The sequence below is a fragment of the Suricata suricatta genome, chromosome 3 (assembly GCF_006229205.1).
Source record: "Suricata suricatta isolate VVHF042 chromosome 3, meerkat_22Aug2017_6uvM2_HiC, whole genome shotgun sequence".
In the NCBI taxonomy this organism is placed as follows: Eukaryota; Metazoa; Chordata; class Mammalia; order Carnivora; family Herpestidae; genus Suricata; species Suricata suricatta.
In genome coordinates, this window is record NC_043702.1 from 137936345 (window position 1) to 137955261 (window position 18917).

The 18917-nt window shown below is 36.8% G+C and overlaps 1 protein-coding gene across 8 annotated transcripts in view; it reads right to left on the reverse strand.

The window, feature by feature from the left end:
* Positions 1 to 3245: 3245 nt before the first annotated feature.
* The window catches only part of RPS6KC1 (ribosomal protein S6 kinase C1), a 175568-nt gene continuing 159896 nt past the window's right edge, over positions 3246 to 18917 (reverse strand). For 7 of the 8 annotated variants that reach the window (XM_029935283.1, XM_029935289.1, XM_029935285.1 and 4 more), the window contains 3 exons: positions 15839 to 15921; positions 14678 to 14773; positions 4453 to 5425 (listed from right to left, as the gene is read on the reverse strand). In XM_029935283.1, coding sequence (XP_029791143.1) covers positions 5315 to 5425; positions 14678 to 14773; positions 15839 to 15921 — 290 coding nt within the window. In that variant the 3' untranslated portion in view covers positions 4453 to 5314. Of the gene's footprint in view, positions 4040 to 4452; positions 5426 to 14677; positions 14774 to 15838; positions 15922 to 18917 lie in introns of those variants that run through there. The other variant, XM_029935284.1, reaches the window with a different exon arrangement.

The following is an 18917-nucleotide window of genomic DNA, read 5'->3' on the forward strand; positions in this document are numbered from 1 at the left end:
TGGGATTTACAAAAAACAGGATACCAGCAACTCTAAGTGTGACCAAAAGCTGGTTCATGTGTCATTCTCTCTCACAACATTCAGTTAGAGGTATTTCTGCCCAAAAGAAATCACAGAAACTCTTTGCAGACACTCATGGCCTCCACCTTTACTACCAGCCATAACAGCTGTCTTCAAGGAGAAGGAGATAGAACAGACTCTGATAAGCTTGTCACTTAATCTTTTCCAAAAAGGCAGTTCACTATCTCTTTCTCTGGAATAGCAGGAATAGTTTCGGCCTCTGCCTACCTCTTCCTGGGAGGACAAAGGACAGCCCTTTAAATCTAGCTCAACAAAGCAGCTCTCTAGTGCTCCAGACCCCGGGGCCAGCATGGCTGACAAGTGCTCTCCTTCATTTCCCTAGACCACCTCATTCAAGTCACTTTCTCTCTGATACCTCCGCAGCTCTTCTCTGCCTCTCTTCCTCGCTGAGGCGAGATTCCTGGATCAAGGGAAGTTTGGCTGGGGCCAAACAGTGCAAAGCCGTAGCATCTGACTATACACTCCCACTACTGTAATCTCCCCAAAGAGGAAGCATGTTCTCCAGTTTCCTATTTACTGTCCTTGAGAAAGTAAGTGATTCTGAGGCACAAAAACCTGTAGTACTTTGCTTCTCATTTCCCTGCTGCTCTTGTGTTTACAACTTGATTTAGAAAGAGCTGACTTCACAGCTTTTGCCATTAAGTAACCCTTCAACATAAGGACTTGATATGAAATCCTTAAAATGAGCTGAGTAGACATCAAATACTCAAAAGTCCAAATTACCTAGACTGGTAGAGGTTAATGTTCTGCATTAAAGAGGAAGAGAAAGTATCAATTTTGTACTCTGATTATGCCTGCCAAAGAACTGAGTCAAATAAACACATAACAGATGATGGATGAGGGCAACCGGGGTAGAAATACCACCACAGTTGTTGAGAAAGGTCTAAGAAGTGAGCAAATGTAGGTGTGTCCGAACCTCCTTTCACCTCGCGGTACTTCTATCTGGACCTTCAACTCTCCTTTTCAGTGTAGAGCTCACTGAGAAATAACCTTTTAATATTGCATTCTATTTATAATTTTTATAGCCACATAACCACTAAGGGCTATGCTGCTGAAAGGGTAGACAGCAGCGACCCAAGTATGTGGCATTTACTAGAAAACAAAATTATAAGAAAACAGTTAAGTACCAATTTAAGATTCACACTAACCTTGTCTTTCTCCAATGTTCATTTATCAAATTAGCTCACTCTGAAAAATAAAAAAGTCCCCAGGCTGTGGAGCTTAGAACTCACCCACCTCTTTATTCTGTAAGTAGGAGAATGGGTCTTGACTATGGTCCTTTGATTAAGGTAAAAATGCTAGTCACAGAGATCGGACGAGGACACCACTCTTAAGGCTTTCTATTATTTTCCACAATCCTCAAAGAAAGAGCTTGCAATACCAGGCTTCATTATCCAGAGCTTTAGCTAGCCCAGAGATTAAGTCAATTACTTTTAAGAAGAAAAATGATCCAGCTTACACTTTGGCTTCTGCTATAAATTAGCATTCCCTAAGCGAGTCCAATAAAGATGCTACAAGGGGCCAAGAGCCTTTCACAAATACAGTCAGATTTCATTCTGCTGATTCATAAATATGGGCAATTGAATTCAATGAAGGCATTCTACGTATGAGGTCCTAATATAGTGTTCCTGGCCATAGTGTAAGTATTATTTATCATTTTATATTCTTCAGTACATGCATTATATGAATGGCAAAACTCGATCGTGGTTCACAACGACTGAAATAAGAGAGGACAGAAAAAACATGACAGTCATAGCACAACAGGAATTGTAGCTGTTTCAAAATGTTTAAAAGGGAGCACCTGGGTGTTCAGTCGGTTGAGCATCTCACTCTTGATTTTGGTTCAGGTCATGATCCCAGGGTCATGCGTAGGATTCAGCCCCATGTCAGGCTCCATGCTAAGTGCTGGAGCCTGCTTAAGATTTTCTCTCTCTCTCTTCCTGCCCACCCTCCCGCTCTCATGCTCTCTAAAATAAATAAATTCATAAATAAACAAATAAATAAATAAATAAATAAATAAAATATTTTAAAGGCAGGTTTAAATATGTTATCAAAAGTTCAGTTATAACAAATAAGTTGAAAAGTACTATGTCTCAAAAAGTTTTAACTCATATCATAGTTAAATTGTTAAATGATGACATTCTTTTTTACTTTTTGGGAGTTTAACTCCATTTCTGTGACACAGAAATAGTAGACTTTCATATCCTATCTTAAGATAGGTGGCATTATACCACACACTTATTTTTAATAATCTGCTTAAAAAAGCATCATATAATAATGACACTGGTAATTTCGTATAAAAATATAAAATCAAATGACAGTGACTTGAATAGATGTTTATACATCAATGTTCATAATGAGATTGTTTACAATAGCCAACAGGTGGAAACACCCAAATGTCAATTGACAGAGGAATGGCTAAACAAAATGTGGTCTATCCATAAAGTGAAATATTATTCAGCCTTAAAAAGGAACAAAATTCTGATATATGCTATAGTATGAATGAACCTTGAAAACATTATAAGTGAAATAAGCCAGACACAAAAGGATGAATGAATATTATAGGATTTCACTTCTATGAGAGACCTCGAAGAGTCAAAATCACAGAGACAGGCAGTAGAACAGTAGTTACTAGGGACTGGGAGAAAGGGGAAGGGGAAGTTACTGTTTAATGGGTGTAGAGTTAGTTTGGGATAATTAAAAACTTCTGAGACATACGGTAGTGATGGCTGGATAAAAATGGGAATGTACTTAATACCACTAAGCTGTATACTTCAAAGTAGTTAAAATGGTCAATTTTATATTATGTATGTTTTCCTACAATAAAAAAAATCAAATAAAAATACTTAAGGGTAAGTTCTTCCATGGTTTGATCCACAGGACATATGCTAAAAAAATAAAAAATAAAAAAATAACAGGGGCACCTGGGTGGCTCAGTCAGTTAAGCAACCAACCTCAGCTCAGGTCATGATCTCAGGGTTCCTGAGTTCAAGCCTCACGTCAGGCTCTGTGCTAACAGCTCAAAGCCTGGAGCCTGCTTCGGGTCCTGTGTCTCCTTGCTCTCTCTGCCCCTCCCAGCTCACACTCTGTCTCTCAAAAATAAACCTTAAAAAAATAAGAATAAAAATTTAAAAAACAACAAAAAAGCAGTATGACCCACAGCATTTTAATATACCCAAGTATATTTTAATATACTTATACAACATCAAATAAAAATAGACTTGGGCTCATCACCCCAAAGCCATATCCTATAAGTTTGTTACTATAATAATTCATGTCCACCATGATTATGAATGATACATCTCATTAACCACAAGTTCCAACCAAATCTATAGAGACAAAGAGGGAGCTGAAGCCGTGGAGCTGTGTCAACACAGTGACACAGCAACCATCTGTTGACATTACTGTCCTGAATCCAAGGAGCCAAAGTCATGTGGCAGGGCTGGGAGCTTCCCCTTAGTTGTGAGGTCCTACTTTCCTGTCACAGGGCATTTCTGGAAGGAAGCTTTGCAGTGGCCAGCTCTAAGTACTTGCAGATTTCCTACCGGTCCTACACAGGAAGTCATTCTTTAGTCTCACCTGCATGAGTTCCTGTTATGAGGCCGGGAGTTGGGGAGTCGAAATGCAGTTCCAGGGAGTGATGTCATCTTGATTGCGCTTTGATCCGGGTGACCCGCTCCCCATCCTGGTGTTGTTGCAGTCCTTCGTCTGAGGTTCAGGTTATAAGAGAACCAGAAGGAAAAGGGGGAAGTAGGAAAATAGAAAAAGAAAAAATGCTTGCACATTTCCTTTGTTTCACTAAAGCATTTTCTGCTTCCATTTATTTTGATGGGAGGACCCAGCTGATGGCAAATGGAAGCTATATACATGTTCTTCGAGCAGGAATTGACTCTCGATCTCAAAAACTTGGAGGATTAAAAACATGAAAAACTTTCATTACTTCTGATGGCCCCTAACGCTGAAAAAAAAAATTTGTTCTTTTACCTTTCAATACAGTTTAAAAAAGGGACATTAATACCTTTAAAACATTTGTAAATTGTTATAAACAAGGCACGAAAGTAGGAGCTATCTTAGCAACATAAAGAAATAACAAATACAAATGTTTGTAGATGTATAAATACTCATAGTCTTTCCACATAATGTCAAGTAGATTAGGAGGTCAATCTGGAAATCTCATCACTAAGTAATAAAATAGGATTGCCATTCAATTCCATTTAGATCCTTTGGTTCTTAGTGTACCAAACCAAAAACCTAAAATGAAGTCAAGTATAAGCAGCAGCAGAAATTGCTAACATTATAAAATGAAAGAAAGAGAGGCCCTTCTAAAACAAAGCAAAGCAAAAAAACTTAAGCAATTAAATAAAGGAGAGATTTCAATTTTTACCACGTTTATTTTATAATCATGATTTCTTTGTCCTTATTAAGTGGATACAATTTGGGGAAATAAATAGTCCCTTCCCTTTTTGTTGCATATTGGAGGTGCTAGTGGAGGAAAAGGGGACAGATTCTGAGAGAATAGGCAAAGGTGTAGGGAGCAGAAAGATAAAGTTGAGAGACAGTGAGTGTTTATACGAACCCTCCACAAGCAGTACCAACCAACCACATATTAAGTTGACAGCATGAGTTTTCTTCTCATGTTGACTTCGGAAAGCTTGAAATAGTGTGGAACCACATTTAGCACACATTAATTATATAGCATCATGGTGCGTGTTTCCTATCAGACATGATGTATAAATTCTTGTTTTCTCACTTTTTAAGCTCCATAGATGACACTATTCCTGAAGCATTTTTAGTGTATTATTCGGCGAATATTAATTACGATCATATAAACCAATTTAGCTTAGCAGAAAGCACTATTAGCTGCCATGTAAAGGTCCTCCTTTCAAGTAACACTTAAATGTACACTTGGAGCTTTCAGAGGAAGTTCTTGAAGGGCATTCTTCTCTCAGTTGGGTTTACAACCAATCTGCAACATTAAATGCAGATAAAATAAAGCTCAAACCTTTGTTGAAGGGTTGCACATAAAAGCCCCCTGCAAATGTAGCCAATATCTTGTCCAGAGAGTCATGGTAAAGGAACTGTTCTCTTTCAGCCTTTTTCTTCCCCCGTTTCCTTTAAAGGTCTTTATCCCAATGTCTTGGTGCTCCATAAGTGACGAGGCAGAGCTGCCTCTGTGCTGGAGATGCCTGTCACAGAGAAGATCAGAATGTGCACAGATAACCCTGCATTCTGTTCATCTCATCAGTTCTGCCCAATCCACAGGGGTAAAAAATGGATGAGATTTGATATCTTCAACACCAGCAACTCCAGCACCAAGACGCTCCACAGGGTTGAACTGCAAGAGCTAAAAACGAAGGACTTAATGAGTAATAGGAATCCAACTGGTGAATCAAAGGAAAACAAAAGTATACGAAAGGAAAGAACTGCTCAATTCAACCTCAGTGACAAATGGACTTGAATAGCCAAGCGACAAGATTTCCTTGAAGGGGAGCCATGTCTACCCCCACTGTCGCTGTGGGGTGTAGAGGGTATCTGCGTTTACAGCTTTCAGCTGACTTTTAACATGACCTTGAGTAACTCACTTTGCTTCTCTCAAGCTCATATCATTTACTAGGACAGGTAATATCTACCAATTTCCTATTCCAAAGCACATCATGAAGTTAATTAGATATTGTGCCAAAATCTGAGAGATCCAGTTACTCCTTTCATGGGCATGCTAGAAGGATGTGTCTTGAGACGTTCATGCATCCTCAAATTTTACTTTAGCAGTTTTACTAAGAGATGATTTATATAGCATAAAATTCATCTGTTGTAAGTGTGCAATTCAGTGATTCTTACTTAGTAAATGTAAAACGTTGTGCAACCATCACACAATCCAGGTTTAGAACACTTTGATGACCCTGAAAAGTTTCCTCATGATGTTTACATTAATCCTCACTTCCATCCCCAGCCCTAGGGAAAACTGATCTGCTTTCTGTCCCTATAAATGTACCCTTTCTGGAGATTTCATGTAAATGGACTCACAAAATACATTGCCTTTTGCAATTACCTTCTTCCACTTAGCATAATCCTTTTCAGATTCATCCAAGTTGTGGCAGGTATACACAGTCTGTTCCATTTTATTTCTGAATAGCATTCCATTGTTTGGGTAGAACATATTTTGTTAATCTACTCACGCCAGTTAATGGACATGCAGACTTTCTAGGCTGAGGCTATAATGAATAGTGTTGCTATTAACATTCACATATATATCTTGTTGTAAACATGTCTTCATTTCTCTCAAGGACATTCCTAGGTGTGGAATTGCTGGGTCACGTGGAAAATTTATGTTTCGCTTTCTAAGAAAGTACCAAATCTTTCTAAAGTAGCTGTCCCATTTCACATTGCCACCAGCAATATATGAGAGTTCCAGTTTCTCTCTATATCCCTATCAACACTTGATACTATCTTTTGATTACAGACCTTTTAGTGGGTATTAGTGGCATCTTATAATAATTTTAATTTGTATTCCCTAGTGAGTAACATGGTGAACATCATTGGATGCCCTTCTGAGCCATTCATATAGCTTCCTTGGTGAGTATTTGTGCACTTTTATACTTACTGAGTTATAAGAGTTCTTTTTATATTTTAAGATTTTATTTTAAGTAATCTATAGACCCAACGTGGGTCTCAAACTTACAACCCCAAGATAAGGAGTCTCATGTTTTACTGACCTAGCCAGTCAGGAACCACTAGGAGTTCTTTATAAATTCTGAATACAAGTCCTCATAGTAACATGATTTGAAATATTTTCTCCCATTCTGTCGCTTGTCTTTTCATTTTCTTATTGATATCTTTTGAAGTATAAAAGTTTTCAATTTTAATGAGGCTCACATTATCAACATTTTCTTTTATGGATATTTTTGGTGTCATATCTAATAACTCTTTGTCTAAACCAAGATCATCACAATTTTCTCCTATGGTTTCTTCTCCTATTTTTAGTTTTAGCTCCCATCCATAAGTCTATGAGCTATTTTGAGTTAATTTTTACATATGGTCTATAGTAAGGGTCTTAGTTCACTTTGGTTTTAGTATGTGACTTGATTTTCCCAGCAACATTGGTTCAAACGACTATTTGTTCACCATCAAATTCTTTTGGCACCTTTCCTGAAAATCAGTTGACCAAAAATGTAAGGCTTTATTTCTGGATACTCAGTTCCATTCCAGTGATCTATATACTTATCTCTGCTCTAATAACACAGTAATCTTCTAGTAATTTTCTAGTTTGCTAAGGTGCAAGGTGAGATTTTCATTTTTTTGGATACAGGAGTATATAAGCCATAAATTTTCCTTAAGAACTGATTTAGCTGGATCTGATACATTTTGATATTTTCTGTGTTTTGATTCCATTAAAAACATTTTCTAGCTTCTCCTGAGATGACTTCTTTGACTCACAGGTTATTTACAAGTGTGTTTAATTTCCAAATATTTGTGGACTCGCCAGATCTCTTTCTGATTTATAATTGAATTGTTATGATCAGAACATGTTGTATGACCTAAATCCTTTTAAATACTGAAGCTTGTTTTGTGGCACAGCACATGATCTATCATGGACAATGTTCCACGTACATGTGCTAGGAATGCATTCTGCAATCATTGTTCCGTATGTGTCAGAGATGTTTGACAATGTTATTGAAGTCTTCTCAATATCCTTGATTTTCTAATTTACCAAGAATGGGGTATTGAAACCTCCTTTTATTATTATTGAATTATCTGTTGAATTACCTATTTACCCTCCAATTCAGACAGATTTTGCTTCATATTTATGGAAGCTGTTAGTGCATATGCATCTATTGGTCTATCTTTCTAGGTACTGACCCTTTTACCACTATGGAAAACCTGTCGTAGTCTCTAGTAAGCCTGTTGTCTTCAAAGCTGCTTTGCTGGTATGTAATATGGCCATCTCAGCTCTCTAATGGTTACCATTTGCAGGGTTTATCTCTTCCCATCGTTTTTCTTTTAACCTATTTGTGTCTTTAATTTTAAGGTGTGTGTCTCATACACAGAAGATAATTGAATCTTACTTTTTAAAATCCAGTTTAATAATCTCTGCCTTTTGTTTGGCATGTTTAGACATTCATATTGAATTGTAATTATTGGTGTGGTGGGTTTAAATTTGCAATTTTGCGACTTGTTTTCTACATCTACTGTCTTTTTGTTCCTCTTTTACAGCTTTCTTTTGTATCAATACTTTTTACTATTATAAAAAGTAGTTTTGTATTATTTCAGTTCCTCAATCTTCTTTTACCATATTTTTTTAGTGATTGCTGTAAGGATTACAGTCTGTATCTTAATTTATCACAATCGACTTCAGATTAATACTAACTTAAGGTGAAATGTAGAAACTTTGCTCCATTATAGCTCCATTTCTTCTGCCCTTTGTCTATTATCATATATGTAATATTACTTCTGTATGTTATAAACTCAGTAGCACAGAGTTATAAGTATTGTTTCATATAATCTTATGTCTTTTAAAAGAAGAAGAAAAATGAGAAAAAATAAGCCTTTTTCAAGTGACTTATATTTTACCATTCCAGTGCTCTTCATTTCCTCCTACAGATTAAAGTTACTCTGTGGTGTGATTTCCTTTCAGCCTGAAGGACTTCCTGTATTATATCTTGTAGGGCAAGTCTAGCAATGAATTCTCTTAGTCCTTTATTTGGGAATTTCTTTATTTCATCTTCATTTTTGAAGAATGATTTTGCTAGATAGAGAATTCTCAGTTGATAGTTACTTCCTTTCAGCACTTTGCATATGTCATTTCACTATCTTCTGTCTTCCATTGGTGGTATTATTATTATTATTATTATTAAGGTATAATTGACATACAATGTTATATTAGTTTCAAGTGTGCAACATGTTGCTTCAGCAATCTGAATTACTGTACTCAGTGCTCATCACAATAAGTGTAGTCACCATTTGTCACTGTACAATATTATTGACTACATTCCCTATATATTCCCTATATGACTATATTTCATCTCCATGACTTATTTATTTTATAACTGAAAGTGTTTTTAATGAGAAGCCAGACATTAATGTTTCCTTGTATAGAGTGAGTGCTTTCTCTTTATTTGCTTTCAAGATTTTCCTCTTTGTTTTTGTCTTTCAGCAATTTGACTAGGTGTATCTTCCTAATTAAGGTCCATTGAGCTTCTTGGGTGCATATCAATGTTCTTCATCAAATTTGAGATGTTTTTAAGCCATTATGTTTCCAAATACTTTTGCTTCCCCTTTCTCTCTTTCCTCTCATTCTGGGACTCCCTGATATATTTGATATTGTCTTACAGATTTGTGTAGGCCTATTCATTTTTCTTCACGTTTTGGGGCATCTTTTTTTTCTGGATTTGATTATTTCTATCATTCTATCTTCAAGTTAAATGATCCTTCCTTCATCTATCTCAAATTTGCTACTGAAATGCTCTAATGAATTCCACCCCCCGCCAAGTGATTCTTCATTTCAAATATTGTACTTTTCAACTTGAGAATTTTCGTTCTTTATATATATATGTGTGTATATATACATTATATATATAATTTATATCTCCTTATTGAGAATTTCTATTTCTTGATTCATTGTTGTCATACTTTTCCTTAATTCTTTAAACATGGTTTCCTTTAGTTCTTTGAACATATTTATAAATAACCACTTTGAAGTCTGTTACCTCCAACCTGAGGACATTCAGAGTCAATTTCTATTGACTGCTTTTTCCCCTGCAATAGTCACACATTTTTGTTTATCATATAATATTTGTTGAAAATGGGATATTTTGGATGATATATTTTAGCAACTCTAGAGCCTGACTTTGTTCCCAAGAAGACTGTTATCATTGCAGCTGGTTGTCTGTTCTGTGTTAGCCTTTATCACCAGATCTGCCTCTCCTACCACTTTATAACAAGCAGCTGTCGTTATCTCTGCTCATTATTTTCTTATTTTTATTTTTGAGCCTCACTTCCTAGGGATCATCCTGTGTCTGCATAGCTTAAGTGCTCAATCTGTGACTGAAAAGAGTTTATATTCAAATACCTGAGTGCCTAAAGCGTCCATCCTCGGCCTATGTGTAGAATACAGTAAAAATTGAGGCCACTTACAAATCTCTCCTGGTTTTTACTTTCAATGCGGATCCTTCCCTGTTTCTGTACATATGCATGCAACCTCAGAGCTGGCCCTCATGCCTGCTTCAATCTGGAAGAAACTTCACACCTGACAGTAGGGAAAAGAGAGTAGCCCAGGCAAAAGTGCCGTACACTCCCACTCTTCTTTCCCAAAGTTTGGTTGTTTTTCAAGCATGAACACTTTTCAGATTGTCATATCCCTTTGATCAATTTCCAGAGCACTGAGATGGCTGTTTTTGCCAATTCTGTCTACTGTTTTAACTTCCTTTCTCAAGAAAGACTGCCAACTTCCTCATATGGCTACAGCCATTCAAATTTGAGAATATTCCTATAGTAAATATTTTTCCCCACAGAATTTAGCCAACTGCAACTGAAATGAATATTTAAATGATTTCTTTACATTAATGTTTCTTCACATTTAGGATAACCCACTATCCAAATTCAACCCAAACTTCTATTTCTTCTCCTTTTACTTTTATTTCTATTTCTCATGATCCATTAATTCAATTATTTGTATGAAAAATATCAACTGATTTCCTATTACGTGCCAGTCTACTATTTTTTTAGACCTTTTCACCTGGATCACCAGCAGTGGCCTCACTCTTATATTAGTAGCCCTATAATTCAACACATACTTCAACAAATACAAATTACTACATATTATGAAACCTTGCCCTATCAGTAATAATGATATAAAACATCTATGTGACACTTACTGTGCACCAGGCATTATTTTAAGTGCTTAACATAGGTCAATTAATTTAATTCACAACTCTGTGAATAACTACTATTCAATTCTCTCTATAGATGAGAGAACATAGATTCAGAAAAATTAAGTAACTTATTTAAGATCATATAAGTAGTAAATAGCAAAGACAAGATTTGAATTAGGCACTGTGGCTCTAGAATGCATGCTCTTACACATAACATTACACTGCCTCATGAGTATGTAATCTGCAAATGCCAAGAATCCAGTCACTTTAAGATTACCAAATACACAGGGGCATGAAGCATATACTTCAAAAGATTGTACTCAATATTTTCCTCTGAGATTATTGTATATAGCATTCAAAATGACCATTTATTAAAGCTAACTGCTCAAAAAATTTTAATATTAGATGTTGCTAAATGGTATTAAGTGAAAAGCTGCTATTATAAAACAAGCATTATAAGAAGATCCCAAATGTATCAAATCCATTTTCAAAATCTGACAATCCATGTCTAACTGATTGAAATGTGGAAGGCATCACATGATTTAAAATAAATTTAAAATACCAAACACTGGTAAGAATTAAATATAACTGTAGGATATTTTTAAATATTTCAGTAAACATAAAAACATGTAAAAGTTCTTTCTTCTTGGGGTGTTTGGGTGCCCCATGATCTCATGATTTATGAGTTCAAGCCCCACATCAGCGGAGCCTGCTTGGGATTCTCTCTCTCTCTAACCCTCCCCCACTCACACATTCACATGCACTCTTGCTCTCTTTCTCAAAAATTAAGAAACTTTAAAAAAGTTCTTTCTTATTACAATTGGCTTTTCCACCCATTCTTTCCAAAACATGACCTCATTATGAAATTCCAATAAAGGTTCCTATTTTGATTTTTACTAAAGTCAATTGAATTAGTTCATGCACGTTGCTACAAATCTGCAAATACAAATCTCTAGGCAAAAATGTAATTGTTTTTCCCGTGACTATCTTGTTTATCCTGCCAACTTATTTGTTTCTTGAAGTTTATTTACTTATTTTGAGAGAGAGTGAGGGAGAGAAAGCGCGTGCACGAAAGTGGGGGAGGGGCAGAGAGCTGGAAAGAGAATCCTAAGCAGGCTTCACACTGTCAGTGCAGAGCCCCATGCGGGGCTCAAACTCAGGAACTGCAAGATCATGATCTGAGCTGAAATCAAGAGTCAGCTGCTTAACCAACTGAGCCAACTGAGCTACCCAAGGTGCCCCTATCCTGCCATTTTAAATTCTATACAGCCTCAAGAGAGACCACACAAAGATTCCATTGGTTACACAAATGTGTAAGCCAGTGGCAAATCCAAAGGAGTCACTACCAGCCTCCTTCCTCCTGAAGAACATTCAGGCAATCAAGCTAAGAGCAACGAAGACACAAAAATTTGTTTTGAAGGACTTTTTCTCATATAACATTTTTCAAATGACAAAACAACTATCCTAATTAAATGTACGGTGAAGTACAAACATGAATGTTCCATGGATTTGTAAAATGTAAGCATCTTCTCTTTAACTGCATTTAAAATGTAACTATGACTACTCTACCCCCATTCATGTGACTGAGGTAACTGAACCACAGGCCCAGGGGACCATGAAATCTAGGAAGAAAGCAAGGAGCTAGAAGTCCAAAGAGGGGGAAATCTCCCCAAAGCAGAACAATTATTTCCATATAAATCATTTTGTGATTTTTAGAAAAGTGACCCCTATGACCTGTGAGGTAGTGGAAGAGGAAAGTCAAAATGACAAATTGCTAATCATGTCAAGAGACCCCTTTTCCCTTTCCTGATGATGTTTCCTCAACATGAATGGTAGCTTCCTTAGGCAGGCCAATGACAGAATGCGGATATAATACAGACATACCTGTATTGGAGAATTTAACATACTTTAGGCCAAGATTCCTTTATAACATAATGTCTATTAAAGACAGGAGCAGAAAGCCTTTATAAATTAACGTAGAGAATTCTATTCTCAGTATTATATAATAATGACTTTAAGGCCAGAAACAAAAAATAGCATTTGCTAGCCTTCTTCAAATTATTTACCCAAAAAATATTTGCAATTTATTTTGCTGTGCCACAACAAGTAAGATGAAATCAAATGAGTAGCTGTCCTTTTCCCCCCATTAGAATGAAATGTATTCTATATCTTTGCATTCCCTCTTAATCCTTTAGCAAAGGGCTGACCGGTATTCTCTTCTCATTATTTCCAACCTAGTTATGTTTCTTGATGTTTTACATTCCCTGGAAAAATTTAATCTTCTTGAAGCACAACTCTGATCCTTTCATCTTCTGCCCCAAAACTCCAAATATTATTATTATATTTTTAATTTTTACTGAATTGAATAGGATCACTCTTCCCTGGTGATTATGATAAAAGAACCTCGTAAGAGAACTCCAACTTACCTTTCCACACTCATCTAGGACTACTACTCAGTCCTTCACTCATCCCTCCACTCCAAATAAACCAAGCTTTTGATTTCGTAATTTGGGTCTTTTGGACTCCTTCCCTTGTTGAAGCTGCTCATGCCACCTAGCTGCTTTCCTGACATCCCACCTATCAGGCCAAAATTTGAGGGCTCACAAAAATAACATTCACTACATAAAAACTTTCCTAATACTATCACTGCATCAATTATAACCCCTCCTTATCTTGACTTGCCAAGGTATTTTTTAAGCCTCCGACAGCTTCTATCAAATCCATCAGTGATACAGTTACATGTGAGTCTCCCCTCCCTAGCTTACAGCACTATGTCATGCCCACATTTGTGCATGTATTTGTTGAATGGGACCCATTCTTCCCTCTTCAAGAAAATACGAGGTCATTTTCTTCTTAATGTATTCTCCCTTTCCCTTTCTCTTAAGTTTTGTTTTCTCTGATTAAAAAAAATAACAATTCAGGTTTCATGACACAAAAATGTTAGTTCTTAAACTTTTTCAAATAACCTTTCTCTTTATGTTTCTCATAAAACTCTAAGGATCGTAGGCCTGACAATTCTTGCTGATTTGCTGGGTGCATATCTATCTAACTCAATGCTGACCATCTTCAGTATACTCACCAAAATTCACCATTCAAAACTAGAAAAGCATTTTAAATGTGGGGGATCAATTTAAGAAGCTCACTAGAGCTCCAAGCCGACCTGTGATATTGAACTCTAATTATCAACAGTCTTTCTTGAAAGCCACCAAAAATGCACTAACTGACATCAATGCCTGACTTCCATCAATGGATGAAGCTAAGAGTAATCGAACTTGGCAAGATTTTCTAACACCGCTTCTCTGCAAAGCAACCTGAACTGCCTACTCCTAAGTTTCTAAATAAGAATTCAAGATTGAAAAGAGCTATTAAAAAAAGGAAGAAAATAACCCTTCATAGAGGGTCACAAAATGTGACAGCAAAAACAGAGCAGCTCCAGACAAGCTAAAAATTATACTTGAATCTCATACCTACATAAATATATGGAACTAACTAAACATTAGCCTGGATGTTTGAAAAAAAGACTGAAATACCAATAAGCTTTAAGTGCTCTCTGACCTCACGAATACTTAAATATAGCAGCAGCCTAACCATGCACAGTATTAGTTCTGAATTTGTCATTAGTAAGGAGTCTTTCTTGCCCCAAACGATTTTCTTTAAGGTTGTGGAGCTACCGAGTCGGCTAATTTACCCGGTTGATATGCTTGGCCAACATAGGTCAATTAACTCACCTGCTGTATGAGGGAGCGAGCCTCTTCAGAGACACATTCTGGCATGTTCAAGGTGGTGTGGGTATTTATTCCTGCTGGATGGCACTCAACCAGAGTCTGAAACAATCAACCAGGTACAGTTCTTATCTCACACAGCATCATTTCTGTTCTACCACAGGCTTCCTGGACAGCAAGGTACAGAAAGCTTAACAAGCATCCTCACTGGGGGTGCAGTGATCACCACAGCGTCGCCTAAGCAGTTCAGGACGAGGGCCACAAGACTACAGAACAACTAACTGAAATGAAGGCAGTCATCGAAATCACATCGTAAGCTTATGCTTCTAGCCCTTTCCCCTTAGTGATACAGGGAACAGCTCATAATAGAAAAGCTAACGTTATACATGGAAACTAAAAAGGAAGTTGGCATCTCTGAATTTCTTAATGTTCTTAAAAGCCTTCTAAGTTTAGAACTGGGTAATAATAACGATTTCTATATTTATAGCACTTTATGATTTAATTATATGTGTGTGTGATTGGTAACAATCATAAGAGTTCAGTATTATCTACATATTTAAGGTAGAGGACTGGCTACTTAGAAAAATACTGCTGCTGCGCATTTCCTCTGTTTTCTTCCCAGGAGGCAATGTGTACAACACTCTATTAAAGTCGATTAACCTCAAACATCTTACTTAAAAGTTATTGATCAGAGGGAGCATAATTTCTGTCCTTAAGCCAGAACAGATAGGAAAAATTTACAGTATTGAGAAAAAAGCTAATGTTACCTTTTATATCTACATTAATTTTCTAAAATGAGAATTCCCTCCTGGTTTCCAGCAAGATGTTTAAAACATCCAGAGAATTCTAACACATCCTAACACGAGTGTTACAGATTTAACTGTTAAAACTGAATCATAGAAAAAGAAGAGAAAGAACATTTAGTCATCTGTCTGCACGCTCACTTAGTGGAATCTGATCGTTTAGTCAATGTAATAACGATCCAGTTTTTTAAAAAATCTGGAATCTTGATAAACTTGCATGTTATTCTGCCTTTTCTTTTCTATTTCAAAGCTTTTCCTATTTCGTCGCTGATCTAACAACTAAATTAGCAAAGGCTAAATGTTCTCAATTTGAAATCCAGGTAGCATCTGGGTAAATTTATGAAACGTCCAGGTCACTGCTCACCTTGCCAGTAAGAAGTTCAAAGAGAACAGCACCCAAACTCCACCAATCACAGGCTTCCGTCTCTTCTGTGATTGCTCCAACCTCTAAACACACCAAAAAAGGTTGATATTAAAATTCCAAAGGTCAATTCAACTTTCAAAATTAACATGTATTAGCAAGGTGACCTTTTTATGCTGAGAGAGCATATACTAAATACCACTGGGCTTTCAAAATTCCTGAAAGTTACTTATCCCCTTTGGTCACCTACTGTGGTTGCATTTTTTTTTTTTTTATGCAGTCATATATTAAACTGAGACATTTGTTCTTTAGTTGATAGAGGGACACCTTCAAGAAGCTACACTTAAAAGTTATATGAATCTATGAGATCAGCATTTTGCTTAATTTTTCAAATTCAAGAAAGTAGAGCCAACTCTACTTCAGGGGTCATTTTTTGTTTTAGAAATAAAGACTCTAGGTTCAGAGGAACTTCAAAAATTATTTAAACCAGTAATTATCCTTTTAATTATAGATTAGAAGCCAGAGAGGTGAAATGCCTTGTCCAATGTCATATAGTAAATCAGTAGCAGAACTAAAACCTGATTTATAGTACCATCCCTCTCCTATATAATCAATTGTTTTCAACTGGAGAAGGAGCATGTGAAATGCAAATTTACCCATGTTGATATTTAGAAGTATGCACAAATAGGTTAAAGCATTAAGCCCTAAAACTACTGGCTAAGGTAAGGGTCTGTTCAGGGTATCTACAAATTAGAATGTTCTCTGTGTTGTCCCTGAGTTAATAAAATGTAACAGGTTTCAGGTATGATCTTGCAGGTTTCCCCACAACTTGGCAACGCTCCTCACTTCACCAGTTTCTGAGGCCTGTAGCCCTTAAGTCATGTTTCATGCCTTCCTGTCCTTTTTTTAAAGACATTCAATTAGTCACCAAGCCTGTCAGTGTCTGCCCTTTCACTTCCATTTGGCCGACTAAACATGTTTATTATTCATGCGCAGGGTAACCCACAACTCATAAAAATGCTGTTCAAAAGTTTTAAGTGGTTAGGTTGGAACTTGGAAGTAACTGAAGTGATGTTCACGTGCCCAGCCTTGTAAGCAATACTCAGTAAATCTACTGGGTGGAGGCAGCACAAAACTCGTAAAATAGCTTTGGCTTTAAGTCTTGGAGCAAAGGTCAGGTGGACCAGAAAGAGAAAACAGGGACGCCTGGGTAGCTCAGTTGGTTGAGCATCTGACTTTGGCTCAGGTCATGATTTCACAGTTCATGAGTTCGAGCCTTGTATCAGGCTCTATGCTGACAGCTCAGAACCTGGCACCTGCTTTGGATTCTGCGTCTCCCTCACTTTCTCTCTCTGCCCTTCCCCTGCTCACATTTTGTCTTTCTCTCTTTCAAAAATAAACATTAAAAAATTTAAAAACATAAAAAAACAGCCATTCCTATGAAAATACTGAAATTCAGCATCTTCTTCCATATGCCGGCACCTACCCTCTCGTTCCGGAATTCAAGTGGCCTGTGGAGAACTACATACACCCCTTCACACTAGCTCCTGCCCAGGCTTACATCTCATGACATGCTCCGTGCCAAATCACAACCTCTGTCCTCCAACTGGCTGCTCTCGGCCAGGTGGTACAAAGAAAACATAGATATCTAACTACTTAAAATACTGTGTGAATGACCAGAAGTCTCCTAGTCCTCCTGAAGCCATATGTACCTAGGAAATAACAGCTTATTTGAAAAACTGAGAACTACTTATCTAACAATAGAGACTGAATTATTATACATTGCATATATATTTGTATATGTGCGTATGTATATGTACATACATACACACATCAGTATGATGGAATACTATTACATAAGCATTTTAAATGATGTATTCATGCAAAGTTTAAGCATATAAGTAAACAGGTATATTAAATTAAAAAAACAACAAGCTATAAAACAAAAGAATTCTAATTTTAGAAGTATGTATTTGAAAAAAAGACTGGTGAGAAAATACGACAAAATATTTTAGTGGTTTGCCTCCGTGGTGGGGAGATGTTTATTTTCACCCTTATATTTATGAACCCGCATGAATAGCTAGCTAAGTGGTGCGTTTTAAACAGATGACATGAAAATATTCACGTCTGGTGCAGGAAGATGAAGCTATGCAGGCCAGTCCTCCCTAAGAGTCCGCCCACGTCCCTTCCCCACAGCAGAAATGTATTATATTCCCAGAGAGAGCAATGAACTAGAAATCAGGAGTCCTGGGTTAAGGGCCCTGAGGAGTTCACTTGATCTCATCTAGAACAGAGGGTTGGAAGAAGGTTAGATCCGAGGGCCAGTTACATTTAGCTCTAAACTATGATTTTGATACTCAAGGGTTTCCTAAAATAGTGATCCTCTTAAAGGACACTCCTTGGGAGATCTTATTCAAAGTATTTATGCTGCCCTTCCCAGATTCAAATTCACTGTTCCCACTCCCTTCCCAACCTCCCGGCAGAGAGGCGCTGTCACCTTCAGAAGTGTGCTCTAGAAACTTGAGAAAGTGTGTAAGTTCTTAGAAACTTTAGAAAAGTAAATACAAACAACAACAACAACAACAACAACAACAACAACAAAAACATAGTCTAGTCATCACATATAACTTTTTGCACATTTCCTTTCGGTCTAAAGCAAGCAATGGATGACATCATTTCCCTGTCCAAAATTCTGAAATGGCTTCTCACTGACCATTAAATAACGTTAAGAGGCATGTCTACATTCAGGCCACAATGAGGTCTCAACCTCTCATATTCATTCACCCAACATACAAAAGCAGTATGAACTAGGCACTATGCTGTATGCGATACCTCCACATAACTTAGCTGGCTACATTGCTCAATCATGTGAAACTAAATCAAGTTTAGCAAAGTTAATGGTTTCATTATTTTAGTATCTTTTTGCTCAAGGATTTATTATTCTATGTTCTTTAACCATATAGTAGCAAGTATATGTTTCTTAGTTTTATAAGGGCAGTATCTGTTCACAGCTCAAGACCTAAATGGACTGATCAGCCATCAAGTCTCACTTTCCTTGCTCACAGCTGGCACATATTGCAAT